The 24,504-nt window shown below is 32.0% G+C and overlaps 1 protein-coding gene across 1 annotated transcript; it reads right to left on the reverse strand.

Moving 5' to 3' along the window:
• Positions 1-675: 675 nt before the first annotated feature.
• On the reverse strand, positions 676-3,358 carry LOC134726246 (very low-density lipoprotein receptor-like). The gene is made up of 4 exons (XM_063590647.1): positions 3,281-3,358; positions 2,248-2,418; positions 1,385-1,510; positions 676-743 (listed from the first exon to the last, which is right to left on the reverse strand). Exons 1-4 carry the CDS (start codon positions 3,339-3,341, stop codon positions 676-678), a joined length of 426 nt encoding a protein of 141 aa, XP_063446717.1. The 5' UTR covers positions 3,342-3,358.
• Positions 3,359-24,504: the final 21,146 nt, after the last annotated feature.

The following is a 24,504-nucleotide window of genomic DNA, read 5'->3' on the forward strand; positions in this document are numbered from 1 at the left end:
ACACTCACATGACTGATTCATATACTTTATTTTAAAATGAAAAGTACATGTATGAGAAGTTCTCTTCTTGGAATAGTTTACTGACTATACTGTTAATATAGTTTGAAGAAGGACAATGATTGGTTTTGTTTGTAGCCTAACGTCAAGTGGCAAATATTTTATTCATGTTCAGATCGAGTATATTTTTCTGACGTTCCAGACTCCCAGATATTATTCTACTAATCGGTTATGGATAAGTTTGGCAACGAGATAATGCAAATGTACATAGTTATTTTTTACGTTTAACAATACTGTTTTCATTAATCCCATATAATTCATCCACTGTACAATTTTCGTTTGAACATTTGTCAAAACAGAATCTTAAATCACGAATGTAAATCCAAGGCAAACAAGGTAAATTAAGATTAAAGTTATATTTACGAAGAGACTGTTAAAAACGGGGAACGAAGTAACGTAAACAAAGATGTTTCTTTTGCAATCTTATAAAAATATTTCTCCGATGAGTTGGATAACCTCCTATCCACTTCGATAATTGTACATTTAACTTTAGATCAGTAAAACATATAGAAAAATCTGCTATTATCACTGTTTATATATAGTAAAGTAATTGGAACTGATTTTTTCTTCTAAATTATAAAGTGCCCTTTCTGCAGTGACGTCATTTAGAACTGTTCTTCAGTCCTGACTGCTTTGGTCAATTCTGCTGACAGTTCTACGGTTAGAACTGATTTGGTCAGTTTCACCTAGAACAGTTTAAGACAGTTCTACCATAGAACTGATCCTGACAGTTCTACCTAGAACAGTTCTAGGATAGAACTGTTCTAGCTAGAACTGTTCTAGGACAGGTTAGAACAGTTCTATGACAGATTATTCTGACAGTTCTAATGAGAGGTTAGAAATGATCTCCACTGTATATGATTTAGTTCTACACGAACATGATTGTTTTTTCATACTTTTCATCTTAGGTATATATAATGAAAATCTAAACTGATTTTCTAGATGATCTCAATATAGTCCAATTAAACACATCCAAATTTATATTGAACTCGCTTTATCATATCATTACTATTTAATTTCAAATTCTTATATTCAAATAAACATGATATACATGATCATATAATAAAATTATATTGCGATATGTATATCGGAATGAATAAAGGATTTGGATCCTTATATATCTTTGTATAACCCATATCTTTCAATAGGTCATACTTCAAAGTAAACATAAAATTCTAATTGTGAAGTTTTTTGAAGATATCATATCAAATTATTTCTGTCTGCATAACGTAGCATATGCTGTTTCTACTGAAGATTTAAATTGGTGAAATTTCTCTTTTAATTCATGATGAAAATTATACATTTTGGACTTCGGTTATTAACATACCATCACACAAAAACGCATGCTCATCTGATCCGTCTAAACAGTCTTGTTTGCCATCGCAGAATTCTATTGCATAAATACATCGTACTCCATCTGCACATTTACGCATTTCTTTTGGACAAGGTAGGGCTGTGAAGGTAAACATGATAAACATGTTCTGTTACAAAAATTCGAAAAGGGTAATATATTTAAAAGATGGTTTTATTTGTCTTAATGAAAAAAATATTTGTTATTAATATATTCAGTTCAACATGAGAAATGATATATAAATTCAATTTTAATAAATTTATTGTTGTGAGACCTTGTATGCCCGTGATTATCAATGTATCATATCTGTTGACATTTATTGTAAATTATCGACTGTTTAAATTAGCTAAGCTTATGAACACACATTTCAAATGAATGACTATTTGGGATGCCATTCTATAGTAGGGTGATTTTACATTTGTTGATATGGTAATGAAAGGTTCAATGTAAAGTTCGAAGGAAACAATGATTTCTTAATCACGTGTCTAAAATATAATATTTGAACATTAATATGTGATTAATGAAAATAATGTAAAAAAGATCATGTATTTTAGATAATGATAATTTTACCATCAGTAATAAATGAACACAATAAAATGTAAACCACCAAGCGCAAACAAATAACATTATCATTGATGGTTTTCCTATAAGAAACTTATTTTCCAACTAATATAGGGACGAAAAATACCAGAGGGTACAGTCAAATGCATAAATCGGGAAAAAATGAAACCACTATGGCTTAAAATGAAAATGACAAACAGACAAACAGTACTTCATCCATGAAATAATCTACATACAAGTCATATGATTTGTGGAGTGTTAGTGATTGTCATGCATACCTTTACATCGTTCGGGATCCTCATCCGAACCATCATTACAATGTTTGTATCCATCACAAAAGTAACGTCTATTAACACATTCTAAATCATCCAGACATCGAAATTCTTCATCATAATTTATACAAGTACAGACTTCAGGCGAATAAGACCTATATCTACATTTGCCACAATCTAAAAAATACGAACTGATATATACTATTAAACATTAAGAGAAAACAATTTGATTGGCTTATATAAACATTATCAGGACAGAAAATGTAAAAAGGTATTCTAAAATTTGTGTCTGCAAAGCTTGAACATCCATTGTAGGATTTGTATTCTAATAAGGGTGAAAACATATCATTATAAAACTTAGGAATAAACTTTTTGGTTTGATTGTCAATGTAATAATTATCAATTGCAGACCAATTGTAGATGATGTAAGCAACAATATACATCCATGTGACCTTCAAAAGCGAAAAATGTCGTACAATTGGTTGTTAAAGGTAACGAAACAAACAATCATTATATAATATATAATACAAACCAGAAAGTTAATGGCCAGCTTATACTTAACGAAAACCTTATATATAAGACCACTACTTAAATTGAGATTGGAAACTGGAAATGAATAAAGGCGACTACAACCCAACCAAATAGTAAAATACAGTCCAAGGCTATCAATTGGTCTTCAGCAGAACTGAATATTTCTTGAAACAGATCGGATGGTGATAGTTACAAACAATAAGTTATTTTTAATTGCCTTTACTCAAAACAGGTGGTAAAAAAAGACCAGATTCAAATAGTTCACATTAGAGTACTCACAATTACTGACAGAGGAACCAGTTCATTACAACTAATTAACAAAATGTGTGCTCCAAATACTAAAAAAAATAATATGTATAAATTCACTGTATAGAAACGTAATAATAGTTGGTTGACCGTTATAAAATATCCGTTTGACAGATGTTATCGGATATGTTCTTTATGTCGTAACTATAATGCTGTTCTACGTTCACGAATGTGACCTACCGAATTAAAACGCTACACTTACATGATAACTGGATTAGATGTGCAACTAAAACTCTCACAAAAATAGCTGATGCAAACACCATAGTCGGTGATAACTGACTAATCTGGAAAAAGAACACAATCAAACTTGAAATTGCAAACATGTAATTATAAATAATTGAAATTGTAAACAATGAAAGGCAAAAGCTAAAGTCTTGCAAGGTCAATTTGAAGAAGTTGAAATATTGACTTAAAATGATTTACTAATGAAAAGACGTCATTTTCAAACACAAAAAACACACTGATGGGATTGAGTTATTGGTTTGTTTAACCTGACAGTGTCTTAATTACTAATTCAGATTTTTCTCTGTGTCAATTTATAATGTTTGTCCTGCTTGTCATATACAATACTCACTGGGGTAAGCTGATGACCGTAATTCAGTTAACGGTCAGAATCGGTATTGTCTGTTAAAGTGTTTCCATGATATATTCTATAGCAAGCATACATTGGTATGATACGAATTTATAAAAGATTCACTGGTACACGGAAATCACAAATAACTTTCGAGAAATGTTTATGAAACAGAAGGAAGTTAAGATAAAAAAATAGCTACCGCGAGTGGAATTGCGGTCATCAGCTTTACCCCAGGTTAATACTGTACCTTGTGTCTCTACAAGACATTTTTGTACTCCAAGTAGTTCAGAAAAGTGAGTATTCTTGTTTATTTGTGTCAGACGATCTGTATCTACGATCTTTGTTGATTAAATACTTTTCACAAAAGATTATCACAAATATACACGTAGGAACACCCACTAGATAGACGATAAAAATGTGAATGCATTCTTAATGGATAAAACCAATCGGTTAAGGGCAGTTACTTTTGCAAGAAGTTTACTGACAATATAAGATCACTGACCACATGCACTTATCTGTAAATATTGTTTCTCGAACCGTTTGTGTTAATTTTTCTCTGTCCATTGTAGATTTAAAGATAGTTGATAATCAATTGTACACAGCATCACTTACGTGCAAACATAGCTTTGCGTAATCGTCAAGCTGGTTTTCTTTATATATTTATAGACATTCTGGTCACGTTTGACCCAGTTAAATTTTCATTTACTATTATTAAAGCGGTTGTCAAGATAATAAAATACAAAATTGTATTCAACCCTTATTTTCTATTTTTAGCCAGAAGTCGGCCATTGTAGATGGCATTCGGGGTCGTCGATCACGATAGCCTAGTGTTGTCGGACGTCGGACGACATGTGATAAGAATAGCTTACTTGAACTTTCGGGTCGTGGGACCTAATAAAGCTTCCTTACAAATTGACGAAAGGTACGAACGAACGTAAAGGAAGCACGTATTACATTTCCACAATAACAGTTAAAAGAGTCTTTTTTTTTATCCAACAAAACAGCATTCTATTCTAAATCAAGTTTATTTTTTCAAAATATTGATATTGCAAATAATACACGATTTCAAATATAATCAAACAGAGAAAAATAGTATCAAATACACTTACGTCCGGATACATTACTTACGTAAACCACGAGAACAAAAATTTCCGCGGGACATTTTTAAGCACGAGTTTCAAGATTATCATTTCAATGGCACTATTGAAGGACGTTAGTATAAATTTAACGACAAGATTCACATTTATTTGTATTTGTTACAGTACATTTTCAGCAAATTGCCAAAGTGGAATATCGAGATTTGCTTAAAAATGATGCTGAAATGTTTTTAAAAAGTATGGTGAATAAATCTAGAAAAACAGATTTTTTATATCAAGAAAATAAATTTACAATTTTACACCGTATATGTTGTGGATTTTATGATGACGATTTAACAGTACACATGTTTGGAAGATAGACGCGAAGTTGTCACTTATTGTATAGTAGCTAATATTTTATGAATTTTCAGGACTATAGGCAAAACGCAATTATACGCTAAAAATTACCGTTCCATTGCTATGGTGTATCATATATACACATTAGGGGGAGGGGGCAATGAATATAACCAGAGGAGAGGCGATTTTTCAAAAGTTATTAAACGAGCAACAGCATATGGCATAGTATTAAGATCGTCTTTTTTTTTCATTTTCATTTTATTATTTTGAGCATTGCAAATTTTGAATCACGGAAGTATTTGTATTTTGATATTTCTTGTTTTTCTGTAAGGGAAGACGAAAATGTATTTGCTTTGACATTTTCTTAGGTTAAACAGTGCAACATTGTAATATTCAAGAGTAGGGAATGGGTCGGTTTTTAGTCTTTTAGGGGCATTTTTCTCGTCCGACTTCTTTATATTTAAGATATTTTGTAGTGTTATTTCCTCCAACCTGGTGCTATGATATTTTAACCAATCGTACGTTCCGAAATCCTAAATATATCTCAAGGAAAATTCAATTTGATAAGTGTAATTACATGTAGGATAATTGTCCAAAGTTCCACGACTATTTAAATATGTCAAAATAAAGGATCCCTAAAACGAGTTTAACGTATGTGTCGTCAATTTGTAAGAAAGCTCTAATAAGCGAATGAAATGATGTTGATGCTCTTGACATAGGCTAAAACGAAATTCAAATTGAGACTACAAACCTTTAAAATATATATCAGGGAATATATATACTTTTGTATAAATGTTAAACATTATTAAGACATGTAACTATATACTTTATATATTTTGTTTAATTATTCAATATTTCTTACCAGATTAGTTCCGTTTCAAATTATTGTCAAGATATTTCTGTAGATACCAATGAATGTTCATAAATATTATTCATTCATGCACTATATATTTAACTAAACTAATACTCAAAATTACATACTTAGGTTTAGTTAGTTCTTTAAAGGTCAAATTGATAAAACAATTTTAAATGTCAATTTTGATTATACTAATATTCATTAAAATTTCCGACGAAACATGTGCAATTTAATTGGTGCTTTTTAACTTCAGTATGAATGCAATTATAAATCTTACCACAACAATTACAAACAGATGTTGTTTTTAAAAGTTACATGTACAGCATTGAAATATTTACCAAATTATCTGTCTCCCTAGAGATAAGTTAATAATTCAGTGTCCCTTTCGTTGTGCTGACATGAATAATCATTGAATCAGGCGTGGATCCAGAGGAGGGTCCGGGGGTTGTAACCCCCCTTTGTTTGAACAATCAATGCATTTGAATGGGGACATGTAATTGGAACCGCCTTTTTTTTTGTCCTGGGTTTGGACTCCCCCCCCCCCTTTTTTTAAATGGCTGGATCCGCCCCTGTGAATTATCATTTATATTATTATATTTATAAATAAACTGTTTACAAAATTTAGATTTTTTGGAAATACTAAGGCTTTGCTACCTCAAACATAGATTACCTTAGCTGTATTTGGCAAAATGTTTTGGACTTTTGGTCCTCAATGCTCTTCAACTTCGTACTTTATTTGGCCTTTTTAACTTTATATGATTCGAGCGTCACTGATGAGTCTTTTGTAGACGAATCGCGCGTCTTGCGTATTGCGTATTTCCACATTGTATGAACACCAATTACACATTTTATATCTGTATCGTCCCTTCCCTCGTCTATATGAACCAACTCATTCGTTACGTTATTTTCTCACGGGGAGAGCGGGGATCTCAACAATTCTGATACAGACGTCCGGCTGGGATTAAAAAACAACCTATTTATACATCGATTTACGCGAAAATTCCTACCCATTCAATTAATTCATTAATAGGAAAATCACTACACATCTATTTTTTTTTTTTTTTTTGTTAATACGACATTTCTGTTAGGATATTTTATTTTTACTTAAAATATAGCGAATGAAAATGGGAAATGTGTCAAAGAGACAACAACCCCGACTAAAAAGCTCAAATAGCACAAAGCCAAAAAATGAGTCTTGATCGCAGCGAGAGAATAACGCACCCCAAAGTTGGTTTCAGCTGGACCCTACAAATAATGTTTACATTTTTTTTAGTTCAGCCACACGGAACTCTGAAACATACACAAAAAAAGTCATTTCAACTCGTATTTTCTTTTTGAACATGTATTCAGATCCTCCTTTAAACTTGAAGTAAGTTAGTCGAACCAAAAGCTGAAGATTACAGATTTTACTATGTTTTTAATACTTAGAGAAATATTTATCTAATTATACGTATTCTACGTGCAATTTTTAGAATGGAACAGTCACCAACTATTCAGATATTAACTGCAGCTAATGTTGTAAGAAACCTAACTCTATGTCGGTAGCGTTATTTCATTCACTATTACTTAAAATTGAATAAAACTGTGTCCTTAATAAAATTCACCGCCACCTGCAATGTTCACTGTGGTAAAGCTTATGACCGTAACTGCATTCACGGTCATCCCAAGATGTCGGATGAAAAATTAGGTCAGTATTTTTATTGTCTGTTAAGGTGTTTCTACATAATTTCTTTAGAAAGCATACTTTGATACGATGTAAATTTATAAAAGATTAACACGGAGGTCAAAAATCTCTACCGAGGAACGCGTATAAAACGGGAATTTGGATTTGAAAAATTCGCTAGGATGACCGTAAATCGTTATTGAGATGACCGTAACAGGATTAGCGATTCATAATAAGGCTGACCGTAATTGGTTAAAAGATTGTTAAGGATGACCGTAAATTGTTAAGGATGACCGTAATTTATAAAGAATGACTAAATTTAAAATGATAACCGTCAATTGAAAGAAATATCCAGATTTGTATACATTGTTTTTTGTTCAGTTTGTCGCAATAGGGGCTCGGTTAGTTCTTTTTTACTATTTGACGTATTTTGAGTTTATATGAAAATAATAGTAAATAGTATAATCGATGTTGTGAGTAGTTTTTGTCGAGCCTGCAACTTTTGTTGCAGAAAGCTCGACATAGGGATAGTGATGCGGCTACGGCTATGTCGGCGTTAGCTAACTTCTTGAAAACTTTATATTTTAAAAGGTAGAAGACCTGGATGCTTCATACTTTGTATATAGATGCCTCATGTTACGAAGTTTCCGTCAGTCACATGTCCAATGTCCTTGACCTCATTTTCATGGTTCAGTGACTACTAGAAAAAAAAGTTAAGATTTTTTGTAAATAATGTTAAATTCTCTCTTATTATTAGTAATTGGATAACTATATTTGGTATGTGCGTACCTTGCAAGGTCCTCATGCCCGTCAGACAGTTTTCACTTGACCTCGACCTCAATTCATGGATCAGTGAACAATGTTAAGTTTTGGTGGTCAAGTCAATATCTCAGATACTATAAGCAATAGGTCTAGTATATTCGGTGTATGGAAGGACTGTAAGGTGTACATGTCCAACTGGCAGGTGTCATCTGACCTTGACCTCATTTTCATGGTTCAGTGGTTATAGTTAAGTTTTTGTGTTTTGGTCTGTTTTTCTTATATTATATGCAATAGGTCTTCTATATAAGGTGTATAATATGATTGGAAGGTTTACATGTCTAGCAGACAGGTGTCATCTGACCTTGACCTACTTTTCATGGTTCAGTGGTTATAGTTAAGTTTTTGTATTTCGGTCTGTTTTTCTTATACGATATGCAATAGGTCTTCTATATTTGGTGTATGGAATGATTGTAAGGTTTACATGTCTAGCTGACAGGTGTCATCTGACCTTGACCTCATTTTCATGGTTCAGTGGTCAAAGTTTTTGAGTTTTGGTCTATTTTTCTAATTCTTTATGCATTAGGTCAACTGTATTTGCATAGTGTATGGAACTATTTTATGATCTATATGTCTGTTTAAAGGTTTTATTTGACCTTAACTTCATTTTCACGGCTTATTGCTCAGTGTTAAGTTCTTGTGTCTTCTTTATAAGCAATAAGTCAACTATATTTGTTGTATTGAAGAATTGTTAGCTGTACATGTCATCCTGGCATGGTTCATCTGACCTTGACCTAATTTTCAGGGTTCATTGATAAATGTTTTGTTTTCTTGGTTTCAGCGTGTGCACTCTTGTGATTTAAATGGACACTATAGACAATAGACACCTGCAAACAATAGGTGAATTTAACTGTGTAACTGAGTGGACCGTATCAAATGAAACCAGGTACGTTAGTTTTTTTCTTCTCAAACATAGACTTTATACAACTTTTACATATCTAAAGGTCCTGCCATGCTTTAAGGTTTATGTATCCTTCTGTAGCCATTTTTGTACGAATTTTTCAAACCTCAATTGTTTCAAAACTTTCTATAAAAATCTTGATTTATTTGCCACAAAGTCCTCTATTTCTATTAAATGCAATGGAACAGTAAAAGATAATGCTTTGCATCAAGTTTCCCCTTGGGATATGTACAAAATGGTCTATCTCTATTATTCATTATATCTGTAGTTTTAATACAATTGAAGTTTGAAAAGTTCGTACAAAAAATGGCTACAGAAGGGTACATAAACCTTAAACCCTTCTGTAGCCATTTTTGTACGAATTTTTTAAACATCAATTGTATCAAAACTACAGATATAATGAATAATAGATACAGTCCATTTTAAACATATACTATAGGGGGAAACTTGATGCAAAGCATTATTATTTACTGTTGCCTAGCATTTGATAGAAAAAGAGTACTTTGTGGCAAATAAACCAAGATTGTTTATAGAAAATCAATAGCCTTTAATAAAGAGTTTTTTGTTATAAAATTTGAAACATAGATTACTCACCTGCTTTTTTATGATGTGCTAGTGTTTATTTTTTACAAAAAGTTCTAACCAACCTGTAAATTTCAAAATACCTCGTGCAGAGAAACTAAAGTCGAGCACACCCCAAAAGGTGTACTTGATTTGGTCCATATTTGTATTTGTTCTAACCAATAACTATATTAGTAAACTTGTTTTAAGGAAAGCATTGCTATAACTGCATGCAATACTCCTATACCTATCGGTCATCAAATTGCAAAATATGTTAAAACAAGGATGAAGGCTGTGGATTTTCTATAAAATTTCCATATGTTTAGCATTGAAGCAACACAAGGGTACATAATCCTTAATACTTTCCTAAATGCATCAGTTTGTCTGTTCCCTTAATAGATATGTGTGTGTAAAAACGGCCATATTTTTCAATTCATTCAGATGAACCTTAAACATTATGAATATCCGGTAATTGAGCCCATGTGTATGGTTTCAGAGGAGCAGAATAAAATCTTGATTTGTCTTGATATATGAAAAAAACAATTCTGTTTTCTGTTTGTACAATTTACAAGGCTCCCCTTTAAAATTCGCTATTTATACAAGACTATTTTAGGATCTATTTTGCTGGAGCTCACCTTCACTAGTTTGGTCGGAGTATTTTAAAAACATGTTCTTCTAAATTTATATTTGGCTTATAACCTTTTCTTAACATCATTTTAAGTTTTGTGACTTCAAATCCGAAATGTACGGATCGATATGCAGTATGACCAGTGTTTTCATCCAAAACTTTCTTCCTAAAACTAAATGTTTGTGGACCAACATGATTGTCTATAGTGTGTACTAAAATGCTGTCTACATAAGATGAGATGAACTTGCAAGTGGAAAATTGATAGCACATGTACGTATCTGAAATAAATTTTAAAAAACCAACATCTGCAATGGTAGTTGAAACGATATAATATAAATAGCTGTACATCCATTGCCTATTTGGCATTTTTAAAAAGCTGTATTTATTAAAAAACATTAATAGGAATCTCAGAAGTAAAAAAATCTTTTGGCTTGTAGTTGCAATTGGATGCTACATATGACGAACCATGTATTTGAAGCACGTCTTATTTTTGTCTACCTTTATGATAATTTTGTCTTATAAATACATCTTACACCAACACGATTAATTTCATTAATTATTTGATACAAAAAAGATAATACAAATACGGATAATTCTTAGAAATGACGGCTATACTATGAAAGTTACGGTCATCCTTTCGAAATTACGGCCATCATTTTACCAATCACGGTCATCCTTATTGTATGTTACGGTCATCTTGAAAATATTTTAAAGATGATTTACGGTCATCTTAGCGAATTTTTCAAATCCAATTTCCCGTTCTATACACGTACTCGGTCGAGATTTGGGACTACCGTGTGAATCTTTTATAAATTTACATCGTACCAATGTATGCTTTGTAAAGAAAAGGATGTAGAAACACCTTAACAGACAATACAAATACTGACCTAATTTTTCGTCCGACATCTTGGGATGACCGTGAATGCAGTTACGGTCATCAGCTTTACCCTAGTGAATGTTCAAGCTTTGGTAAGAGAACACCAACAACAAGAAAGATAAAACGTATAATATGAAGGCACAATGGCCTATCTGACAAAACACCTGAAATTTAATGTATAAGTTTAAGTAAATAATGTCATCAAAAGCACTATTTTTGTGCGAGTAGGGCTTCTTTTACATACGATGTGTTATAAAAGTTGGATGGGATATATTGGTTAACGATTAAAGTGTATAGATATGACACAGTTCGAGTCAACACGATGTTAACTAGGAATAACTGATGGACGAACTCCCTATTGCTATAGATACCGAGCGGTGGGATAATATTTGATTTAGCGGGTGAAAGAAGAGAGATATTTAGTTTTTTTTCTCAATATAAGTCTGTACTTTATTGATTAATGTACATGCGTTTACTATCTATACACTTTCAATCGGTTTATAGTTTCAAAGACTTAGTTTCGTGGTGTTACACATGTATCTACATGACCAATTGGAACAATATGAACAAATGATTTGACCACAGATTGTTGGCCACGAAAAGACATGTGTTCGAGAAATAATGATTTATAGTCCTAACTAGATACTTTTTCGGTAAGAAAGGTTGATGGTAATTAAATCAATGATAGTAATATCGCTAAAAATTAAGCTATATGTTTTGTAATGTATCAATTTTAATATAGGGTGAATCGGTACTGTTCATGTCCGGGCAATCTATAAATGTGAGTAAAAGCTGATGGTTTATGCATATCAAGCGTACAGCGTACACATATGTACTCGGAGCCATCTTAATTTAGAAGTGCATCAGGTTCTTAGTCACATGTTGTAGATGAGGGACAAAGATACCAGAGAGACACTCAAACTCATAGATAAAAAAAATAAACAGAAAACGTAATGGCTTATAAAAAGAAAAAAAACCTGAAAAAGTACATGAAACACATTATAAAAGGAAAACAAATGCAAATCAACAAAAACTGAGGGTGATATCAGAAGTCTAGAAGGTCTCGCTGTGTTTTTGAGAAAGAACATCATTAAAAAGACCTAGCCCTTATCGTTTTTAAGTGCATGATGTGATTTTGTTGTTGCCTTAGTGTATAAAATAAAACAGCCTAGACTAATAGAAACTGAAAAGGTATTATAGATGATAGCCTTCGATAACAATCTTTAAGAATAATAAATAAATAAATAAATGAAGCCTTTAAAAATAGAAAAAGAAATGAATTATTTAATTTTGTATTGTATTTAGGAAGAAATACCACTTTAATGTCTTGTTTTACAGACGATCTTTTTATTTATCCAGGCAATATTAGTTTTTGTTGCACTGATCAAATTTCCAATTACTACTTTTTATTCATGAGAGGTTTCCTTTTGATAAATAGGAAACAAACAAAGAATGCTACTATATTATATTTCTGCAGTATTATCTATTGTCGAGATAACGAGACAGGAAATAAGAATGTGACACCTCGGGGATTAAATATTTGGTAAGTTAAATGGAATTATCAAAGCTGTGAACAAAACTTTATTTTGGTAATCTCACATTCTAATGCAAAAACGTTTGTCACGTTCATTTTGATTGGAAAACGTCACTTTCTAACATGGCATCTATTGACAATTGATGCTAATGGGATGTACGCGCAAGGGGCAACTGCATATGACAGATTTTAAATACATGCTTTAACGTTGTATTCTGTCAGTTTCATAAGAATAGAGCTAACAATATTGTATTGTAAGCTCCGACGGTATTGGAGATTTGATGGTCACAAATACCCGTTTACTGTCTCCGCTAACGCGGCGCTAGTAAACTTAATTTGCGACCATTAAATCCCCAATTGATGCCGTCGGAGCTGAAAATACAATACAGTTATCTCCTAATTGTACAACCTGATTATTAAAGTCAAAGTCAAAGTCAACAACATTTCAGAATTTAACAAATCAAAAAGTTTATAAGAAGAATAACCTTCGTTTCTGTATAAAAGCACTGTAAAATCTACGGTCTGTTGCTTAATTGAAACATTTATGATTGATTTTTTAACATTTTAATGTTTTATGGAAGGATTTATATTATCACCCTGGAACTTCTCCCATCCTGCAGTAAACCTGTGTACTTTGCAGAACCATCATGACAGGGTAATTGAAAATTGCTGATGTAATGTTGTTTTATATATTATTCCGAGATGAAATTTTCTAACAAATTCCTATACTTGGATTTTTTTTATTGTGTTTATTTCTCAAGGCGATATAAGTTATATGCACTGATCAAATTTCCAATTACTACTTTTTATTCACAAAGAGAGGTTTCTCATTGAAATATGAAAAACAAATAATGCTGTTGTATTATCGGGAAACGTTTTGTCCATGGCCAGTATTTCATTAACATCTATTTTCGAGATAACGAGGCAAGAAACGCGAATGTGACACCTCAGGAATTAAATGTTTGGTCAGTTAAACGGAATAATGAAAACTGCTAACAAATCTGTATGTTGTTTATTTAAAGATTTGATCATTTCATCAAAGTCAACAACATTTTCAAATTAAACAAATCAAGTGTTTACAAAACGGCTGGCTTTTCTGTTTAAAAAAATGTAAAATCACAAAAATACTGAACGCAGAGGAAAATGTAATCGGAAAGTACGTAATCGCATGGCAAAATCAAATGACAAAACACATAAAAAAAACTAATAGACACGAACTGTCATATTCTTTACTTGGTACAGGCATTTTTAAATGTAGAAAATGGTGGATAAAAACCGGTTTTAAAGCGCTTAATCTCTCATTTTAATAACAGTCTCATCAAATTCCGTTATATTTACAATGATGCGTGAACTAAACAGACATAATAAATAAAATAGTCCAAATATGCTACTGTCTATTTTATGACTTCACATTTAAATCTACGACAAATGAAAGGATTTAAACTTCAAACATAATGTTATATTAATTGCTACTTTATATGCTCGTGTATGGTCACACTATACGATCGCCATATACATGTGTGCTCCAACAAAATGGGTGCTTGTGCTGTATGTTATTGATGGAGATGTTCGTTGTTGTTCTACAGTTTTTTTAATGTTTTGTCGACTTCATTATTTTTTCATATTATATTATTTGTTTGTTTGTTTGTGCATCTGTCAGAGGTATTGTCATTTTAGCGAAATGTTTAATATTGCCATATAAGTAGGAGGTTTGTCTAGCACTAAAACCAGATTCCACCCATTATGTTATCTTAAATGGTCCTGTTCTAAGTCAGGAATAGGGCAGTTGTTATTAAACATATAGTTTCTATGAATGTTTGTTTCACTTTTTTGTAATTTATTTGTTTTTGACATGACGACAGAAAACAATCAAGCAGGATTACATGTACAGTTTTAAGTATAGTCTTAAGGATATTATTATATTACCACTCTAAATAACAAGACATTAATAAACTATAACTATAATGTTCGTGTCAGTTATCAAATTTTAAAATCACCTAGGACAGACTGAAATAGCAACCATTTTTACCTATATATTCTTTTTGTGTACTAGGCGAAACGAAATTTACCGTATGTTGTTCTATTCTTATACAGTAGTTCAAATATGCAATACTACCTTTCACAGATGGTTTTTCTCTTGAAGTTAAACAGCTATACATATAAAAGTTTAAAGTCAACATTATATGTTGTACTACATTGAATGGTTCAAAAAATATTCCTAATACCAAAAATCACATATTTTGCCTCTACATTTTTAAGGCTGCATCCACATTTCAATAATAAATCTTCAAGTACTATTCAAATATTTTTTGCTGTAAATATCTTCCTAAAATATATGCAATGAGCTTCTTTGGTGTCAGTGCAAAAAGTGCACATTACTGTTTCTGTTAAACCACATTTATAAAAAAGAGTTTGTGTAATATACAATTCTATGTAATAACTTTACCTGGTTTTTCTTTGTTGTTTGAAATGCCATCGAGTTGATTTTTCATCAATCATCAATCTTAACATATAAATCATCAGACCATTTGTTTTGTGATATAGAAGGATTTTCTTTAATATTTTCTAGAAATAGTTGGTAAAAATATTTACATGGTTATCATTTTTAAGTTTTTGTTTCACTTCAGTTTTCATGTTGTTCCTTTGTTGTCTTCTTATGATCGATATGTTTCCCGCAGTTTTAGTTTGAAACCCGAAGTTGGGTCAAGTGACCTAATGAGTAAGGTAATTCATTTATCGGATACATTCCTGTTTTCCCGAAACAAATCTTTCTGATGATAAATATTGACAGTGTCAATGTATTTCAGTTATTCCCATGTTTCTATGGTTTACATAATGCAAACACATCGTTCAGTTTGGAGATGAATAGTAGTGTTTTACACCATACTTACAATCACGTTATTGATCTTATATGAATCCTTTGTAGACGTGAAAAGAACATTCAAAGTTTCAGTACTTATGTTATCTGAAAAGACCCAATCTTATCGAAAATATTAATTTCACTGTCAAAACGCGTCGACGTTACATAGAACGTTCTGTGAATCAGTAAATTGCTCAATTATTATCTGAATATAGATGTGATAATTCTAGTCCTTCGGCAGTTAATAAATCTTTTTGCTGAATATAGATGTGATAATACTGGTCCTTCAGCAGTAAATCTTGATTGAGGATCACGATAAATATCTTAGATGATGTAACATACATGATATTAAACTACAGAATTACCATGATAAACACATTCTATTAATCCATTGATATATTACTAAGATTACGGAAGATGCTGTATAATGGTTATACATGGTGTTTAAGATGCAGAAAATGGTCAACAAGACTATAAAACACGTGCATAATCATAACTAACAACCATGTACATTTGTTGCATGTAAGCAAACAATTTTGCATATCTACAATTGATATTTGTTTTCGAAATATATGAATAACATGGGATTTGGGTTAGAACGATTACAATAACGTGTGGAACTCGGCCTGTCCCGGTATAAAGATATAGGAAGATGTGATACGATAGCCAATGAGATTAGTAAACTATCTATCCAAGTCATAATTTGTAAAAGTAAAGCATTATAGGTCAAAGTACGGCCTTCAACACTGAGCCTTGGCTCACACCGAACAGCAAGCTATAAAGAGCATAAAAATGACTAGTGTAAAACCATTCAATCGGGAAAACTCAGAAGCCTTCTCTGCTTTGCGTTGACAACAGAAAGGGGAACAAGAACAGGTTGTAATTGTTTGATAAATGAACAGTTCGAACCAGTTCTTAAAAGCTAAATGTCTGAAAAGGATTTTGTTACGTTGTTTAATGACATTGTTGTTTCAAAATGTCATCTTATATCAGAGATCATATATAAGGGTGGTGTTTACAGAATAAAGACCAATAGACCAGATTACAGAAAATGGTTAACAAAAAGAAGAGACAATACAAGCATAGAAAACAATTCTAATTCTAATAGATTGTCAGAATATGAATAATAGAAAATAATATATATTAATAATAAATTAAGAAAACCACACCTACACCCTCGTGTAACATGTACTCGAATTCATATACTGTAACTTTAAGGGCATACGATACAGTTTTGATCCTGTATTCACAAGTTCGTGAAAATATTGCATATAGGCTATTTTTTACCTGATTAAACCAAATATGTAATAAAGAAAATACCTTCATGTGCTACTTTTTGAGTAAAATGAGGTCGAAATTTTGTATATTTGCCCATAACTCAGATTTGTGGCCGTAATTTCCTTTTTGGAAAGAAAGACAACGTTTTTGTTATAAAAGAAAACACAAATTGTTTTTTGTTAAATAATCGGTAATTTCTGTATTTCATAAGTATTTTAAATAGTTATGCATTCTTTATTCAAAAATAACTCATATTTATCAAATGTTCATGAAGTGAGGAAAATACGTCATTTTTTGCTGCATGTTTATCAAAAAAAAAAATTCCTCTATTTACAGTTTTATGAAATTTGGGTCAACTAATCTTCCTGCAAAATGAAACAAATTAATGTTTTGAAAAATAGGGGTCCATGAACTCGTTTTCAAATTAAATCAGTTTTAATGATAAAAAGCAGTCGAAAAATGCATCTTTTCCCGATATGCCACAGTTTGACGTCGCGAAAATAACATTTTACGTTAGCAACGTCATTACCTCTCCTGTAACTGTATCGTATGCCCTTAATATACATCGTTGATTGTTGCTTCTTAAACGACTTGTAGCAAATATGTTATGCATACTCAGATAGAGAACCAGTCATTACAAAAAGGTATGTCGAAACGTGTTTTGGACATTTGGTCCGTTTTTTCGAAAAATGGGCGTTTGTTTGAATAGACAGACATTTGCCTTGCATCACGCTCCCAACATATCATTCAAAAGTTGTTACTGATTTCTTACGTTAGATTCTTACCCTACATGTAACATCTAGTATATAACGTCTTCGCTCCAAACGTCCATGGTTATGATTTTTTACAATATTCATGAATGCGTTACGTTAGATGGATAATACAAGTGTTGGCCATATGTATATACCCAAGTCAACCATCGGCAGTAGGATTATAGATGATCTCTTTATAATAACAACAACCACATTCATAATAATCATGATTAGCATCAGCTCTCTTCTTATTCAGGACTGTCATTTTATTGACTGCTATGGTTATGTAACTAGAGGCAATACAAAAATCAATAAAAACGATACTAAGACCAATTAAAAAACCAATTGTTCAGAGAACAATTGAAGGTCTTTCCACCAAAACAATGTATTTTAATATGAAAGGTGTAAAAATAGGTTTAAAATGTCATTTCAATCGTAAAATGATAGCTTATTGTACGCTGATTCCAAAAATATATGGTTTCTAAACAATATTTTTTTAGATAAGGGAGATAATTTCTTACTTCCGGTTTGAAAAACTCTATTTCCGATAATATTTGACTATTTACTTGACACTGAATCCAAAAATATCTTGTTTTTTTATACTTTTATGTAATAAAGTACAATAAATAGCTACTTCCGGTTTACACAAGGTCACTTCCGGTTGTTTTTTTAAGTTTAAATGGTTTGATACCGTTTGCCAAAAAGTCTCATGACTTTATTATGTATACACATGGGGTAAGAGCATAGGTCAAAATCTAGAACGTCAAATTAAGCTATGACCTTGTGATCAATTTCAAGGTCATTAACCAAGAACCTCAAATCAACAGACCATAGGTCTTAATTATGTTTAGTTAATGAGTTATATCACCATCAAAAATTAAAATAAGACCTTGACCTTTGACCTTGACCTAATTTTCATTTTTTTGGACCAAGGACCTCAAATCAAAAGATCCTAGGTCTCTATCAATTATGGTTTACCAGTTAGAAATGCAATTCACTTATATCAAATGAATAAGGGGAAATAACTCTCATATGGAGAATTTATATCACTTCGGTCAAAATAGGACAAATCATGCAAAGGATATAACGAGCAATTTTGTAAAATAAATTTGTCATAATATTTTACGTTTGAGAAGGAGTTGCGCTCACAAGGAAAACAGTGTTTGGGGAGATAACTCCTACAAAGAAAAGTTTTCGGTTACGCAGGGTAAATTTCAAAAGCGCATCAATTGTTCGATATCATATGCCAAATATCTAAGCGACATATTGCGAAACAAATGTTTATCGCAAGAACAATATTAGGCGGAAGAAAAAAAATAAAAAATTCAGAGAACAATTGAAGGTCTTTCCATCCTTTTTGATATGAAAAGTTGTGAAACTAAGTTTAAAATGTCATTTCAATTGTCAAATGATAGCTCCTAGTAAGCTGATTCCAAAAATATATTGTTTCCATACATTTTTTTTTAAATAAGGGAGATAATTTGTTACTTCCGGTTTGAAAAATGTTACTTCCGATTATATTTAAATATTTACTTGAAACCGATTCCAAAAATATCTGGTTCTATATACTTTTATATTAATAAAGTACAAAAAATAGCTACTTCCGGTTTACAAAAGGTCACTTCCGGTTGTTTTTTTTCAAGGTTAAATGGTTTGATACCTTTTTCTAAAAGTTGTATATCTTTATCATGTATACATATAGAATAAAAGCAAAGGTCAAAATCTAGAACGTCAAATTAACCTATGACCTTGAGATCAATTTCAAGGTCATAAACCAAGGACCTCAAATCAAAAGACCATAGGTCTTAATTATATTTAGTTAATGAGTTATATCACCAAACGCGTATTTTTTAATACAAGAGGGGAGAAAACTCCCTTTCACATTCAACGTACGCTTGCAATCAAAATTTCCATCTTACGACATGTCGCAACTAACAATTTAGTAAAAATAATTTGTTGATATCTTATACAGTCTTTGGATATAAGTGAAAATAAGCCAAATTCAAATATTAAAATATGACCTTGACCTTTGACCTTGACCTAATTTTCATTTTTTGGGACCAAGGACCTCAAATCAAAAGATCCTAGGTCTCTATCACTTATGGTTTATAAGATAGAAATTCATATCACTTATATCAGATGCATAAGGGGAAATAACTCTCATATGGAGCGGTCATATCGCTTCGGTCAAAATAGGACAAATCATGCGAAGGATATAACGAGCAATTTTGTAAAATAAATTTGTCATAATCTTTTACGGTTACGAAGGAGATGCGCTAACAAGGAAAACAGTGTTTGGGGAGATAACTCCTACAAAGAAAAGTATTTGTTTACGCAGGGTAAATTTCAAAAGCGCATAAACTGTTCGATATCATATACAAAATATCTAAGCGACATATTGCGAAACCAATGTTTATCGCAAGAACAAAATTAGGCGGAAGAAAAAAAAAAAAAAAAAAATAATCAGAAGAAAAACAATAGGTCTTTCCACAGAAAAGTGGAAAGACCTAATTATATGTACATGTTTTGCTATCATGTGGATATTATGCAAATATTGCAATAGTTTATAGTCAGAATGCTACTATTTTTGGATGAACATTTATTATTTGAAGAGACAAGCGTTATGCGGGAAAAAAATATGTTTTTTTATTTAAACAGACTATAGAAAGACGTGATTTATATTTAAATGAAAACCATTCTAATCAAAGGCATTATCGAAACTTAATAACTTTCATGCAATATCAACTTTAATGTTTAAACAAAAAAATGAGGATACATGAAACAGTGTCATATAACACATGAAAAAAGCAAGTTATAATGCCCATTAATTTGATAAGGCTGTGATTAACTGGAACAAGAAGAATATAGTTAAGTTGTTGCTGAATCATAACAACAACTTTCTGAGGGTTAGTCGGCAACCCGTTCAAAAGGAGCAACCATTTAAGATCAAAAGGGGGAGGTGTATTATGTTTTGTCTGGGTCCGACATTTCTTCAAAATTTAACACTATAAGGTATTGGGAAAATCTGGATTCTGAATATATTTTTTGTTCATCTCTTTGACCTCAAAAACTTTATTTATCAAATTGTGGATCAGAATACTATTATAAAAGAAAAAAACATACCCCCTTTTTTTTAAAGATAAATGGTCGTTCTCAAATAAAAAAAACCCATCTGTTTCTATCTAACATATCCTAATTTTTCACTTTTTGTCCAAGTGAACCAACCTTTTCCTTAAATAGTTTGGTCGTTTTCGTCCTGAATATGTAGCAACCATTTGCCACTGCAAAAAAAAGTATATTGCAAGCGATTCAAGAGATGTAGTGATAAAGAAAAAAAACATATAACAATTAGATTTCTATAGATACCAATAAAGTTACCAAAAAGTCGATAAGTGATGAGTCTTTACAGTGGATTTATGAGACCTGCCCTTTCCAATCCCCTTTGTGAATCAAAACGGTTCATTATTTTATCCAGTGAATAAACTAAAGCGAGATTGGAGTGGAGTCAGTACCCCTCCTCGTTATGCAGATTTCTGGATCCACCACTGTTTAAACATATGTACTCGTATAAAGCTTGATTCTTAAAATATATCTCAAAACCTATGACTATCAGGAAATTCTAAGTTTCTAAGTGATCAACATTTTCAACATTGTTTCACATAAATGTTTAAAAATCAGTTTCTGGATCTACCTTTCACATGAATAACTGAGGGATGAGAGAGTTTACTTCCCAAACCACTGTCTATAGAAAGGACTTCTTAAAATTATGTAAATCATAAAGTTTTTAAGTCAGAAGGCCAATGTAATTTGAAATGATGTCAAAGTAAAACTGATAACTAGCAGTTGATCGATAGAAAATTGGTCGCAATCAAGATAATTTGACGGGTCTCCAAACAGAAAAATGTGAACCCTGAAAGCAAGATATCTGATTTCAAATTAATTTACATATATTTGATATTCTAATAGCTTATCATGGACAAAACATGTGTCTAGGTCAAATTTAATTTCAAGTAATTGTTATTATGAATGAAAAGAGGTCCTTTTTATAACAGAGCTTTAGATCTTTATAATGCGTTTCATATTATAGAACATATATCAAATAAAAGAACTTCACTAATTGACCTAATAGTGAAACACCGTATAATTAGAAACTATATTCTTATTTGTATCTGTTTGATACCGATATTATCTGCCATATAAGAATGGGCATTTTATGACAATGCCATTAACAAGTTTCAAATCAACATTTCTTTAGAAAACAGAGTCTAAAGTGTATATCATATTGAATGCTGACATTAGCAACACAAAGAGCAAAAAAGGAAACACGTTTGCATCAAATAAAGTGTGTAAAAAAATGCAAGTGCAAATATTACCATACCTCAAAGTCAGAATTGTAAGGCTATTGAATGCATGCAAGTCTGACCATCAACCAGATCGGCCCCCGATTTAATTTAATATACTAATAACATTGTTTGATATATGGATCATAATGGATTTCAGTATACTATTTTAGGATGTTTTTAAAAGATGGGTCATTTTTATAACAAATCTTGCAGAATTATCACCCGGCAATATTTTGGCACATCTCCGTACAGACATTATTAGGAAGTTAACCACCAAGGAAATCAACACAGTCACCAACATCTGACTGATCTTAATAAAACGGATGAACAAATAAGTACGAACAAAACAAGCTCACAGCATGAAGTGGCACTAATTAAACCTTTGACAGTACAATTAATAGACCACAACAACACCGTCACCAACATATCACTGATCCGGGTATAATGGATGAACAAACAAATATGAACAACACACGTTTCAGTACAGGTTAGGCACAGCATGAGGTGGTATAAGGATGTTCGCTCACAAGCTCTAGTACAGGTTAGACACATTATGAGGTGGTATAAGGATGTTCGCTCACAAGCTCCAGTACAGGTTAGACACAGCATGCGGTGGTATAAGGATGTTCGCTCACAAGCTCCATTACAGGTTATAAGACACAGCATGAGGTGTTATAAGGATCAACAACACAAGCTCCAGTACAGGTTAGACACAGCATGAGGTAGTATAAGGATGTTCTCTCACAAGCTCAAGTACAGGTTAGACACAGTATGAGGTGTTATAAGGTTGAACAACACAAGCTCCAGTACAGGTTAGACACAGCATGAGGTGGTATAAGGATGAACAACACAAGCTACAATACAGGTCAGACACATCATGAGGTGGTATAAGGATGAACAACACAAGCTCCAGTACAGGTTAGACACAGCATGAGGTTGTATAAGGATGTTCGCTCACAAGCTCCAGTACAGGTTAGACACAGCATGAAATGGTATAAGGATGAACAAGACAAGCTCCAATACAGGTCAGACACATCAATAGGTGGTATAAGGATGAACAACACAAGCTCCAGTACAGGTTAGACACGGCATGAGGTGGTATAAGGATGAACAACACAAGCTCCAATACAGGTCAGACACATCATGAGGTGGTATAATGATGAACAACACAAGCTCAAGTACAGGTTAGACATAGCACGAGGTGGTATAAGGATGAACAACACAAGCTCCAATACAGGTCAGACACATCATGAGGTGGTATAAGGATGAACAACCCAAGCTCCAGTACAGGTTAGACACATCATGAGGTGGTATAAGGATGTTCGCCCTTAGGCTCCAGTACAGGTTAGACATAGCATGAGGTGGTATAATGATGTTCGCTCCTCTTGTTTTTTTAAATGATTGCCAGATATTTGAATCGTCTTGTTTTCTCCATGTTGTACCACCAAACACTTTTGCCCGCTAACCACTATTTTTTTTCTTCATAATTCTATTATATTTAGTTTTAAAATCCAGATTTGAAAACACTACAAAATGTTTGTTTTTTTCAAAGTTTTATATAGACTGCTAAGTTAAAGGTAAAATGTATAACAAATCTAGAGAGAATCATTTCCCGCCAAATTGTCAATTTTTCTGCTTACTTTATTATTATATTATCATTGTAAAACTAAAATGTCGGTTATTTTGACACAGAGATGTAAACATTCTTAAACCAAATATATGTGCAATGATACTATAAAATTATATGTGACTTTGTTACAACAAATGAAAATCTGATTCCATTTACAAAATTGTTATTATACGTTGCATCACTATAAGTTGTCTGGTACAGCAGTTGTGGTATTTTACATCCAGTTCTTTTGTACTGCTACGTACATAACATATTATTTGCAAATTAAATGTGTTGTGTCCAACGCTCGGGTGACGGTTAGGTGAGAAACGTGCCAAGTCCTTTCTTTTTGTGTTGTCTGCAGACTATTCGTTACTATTCGTTTACTATTCGTTAATAGCTTGTGGAATTGTTGAATTACGGGGTCATTGAAAACTCTGGAAATGAAATTATTTTTGATATAAATAACCCTTGAAATGTAATCAATTTTAATCTATTCAGTCCTTGAAATGTCGCTCAAATCTAATGACAAGGTTAAAAACATTCTGAAATCTTATCGGACAATGAATTGCTTACGTGCCTACTGCTAATATTATTAATAATTCAAGGCTACATATCCACATGCATACCTGGAATTTATAAAGGCATAAAATGATAATGAAATTATCAAGCTGATGTTAAGAATTAAACAGCAAGACGGATACAACTGTTCAGTGTTTTATTGTATTTTGATGGATT

This window comes from Mytilus trossulus, chromosome 7, assembly GCF_036588685.1.
Source record: "Mytilus trossulus isolate FHL-02 chromosome 7, PNRI_Mtr1.1.1.hap1, whole genome shotgun sequence".
Taxonomy (NCBI): Eukaryota; Metazoa; Mollusca; class Bivalvia; order Mytilida; family Mytilidae; genus Mytilus; species Mytilus trossulus.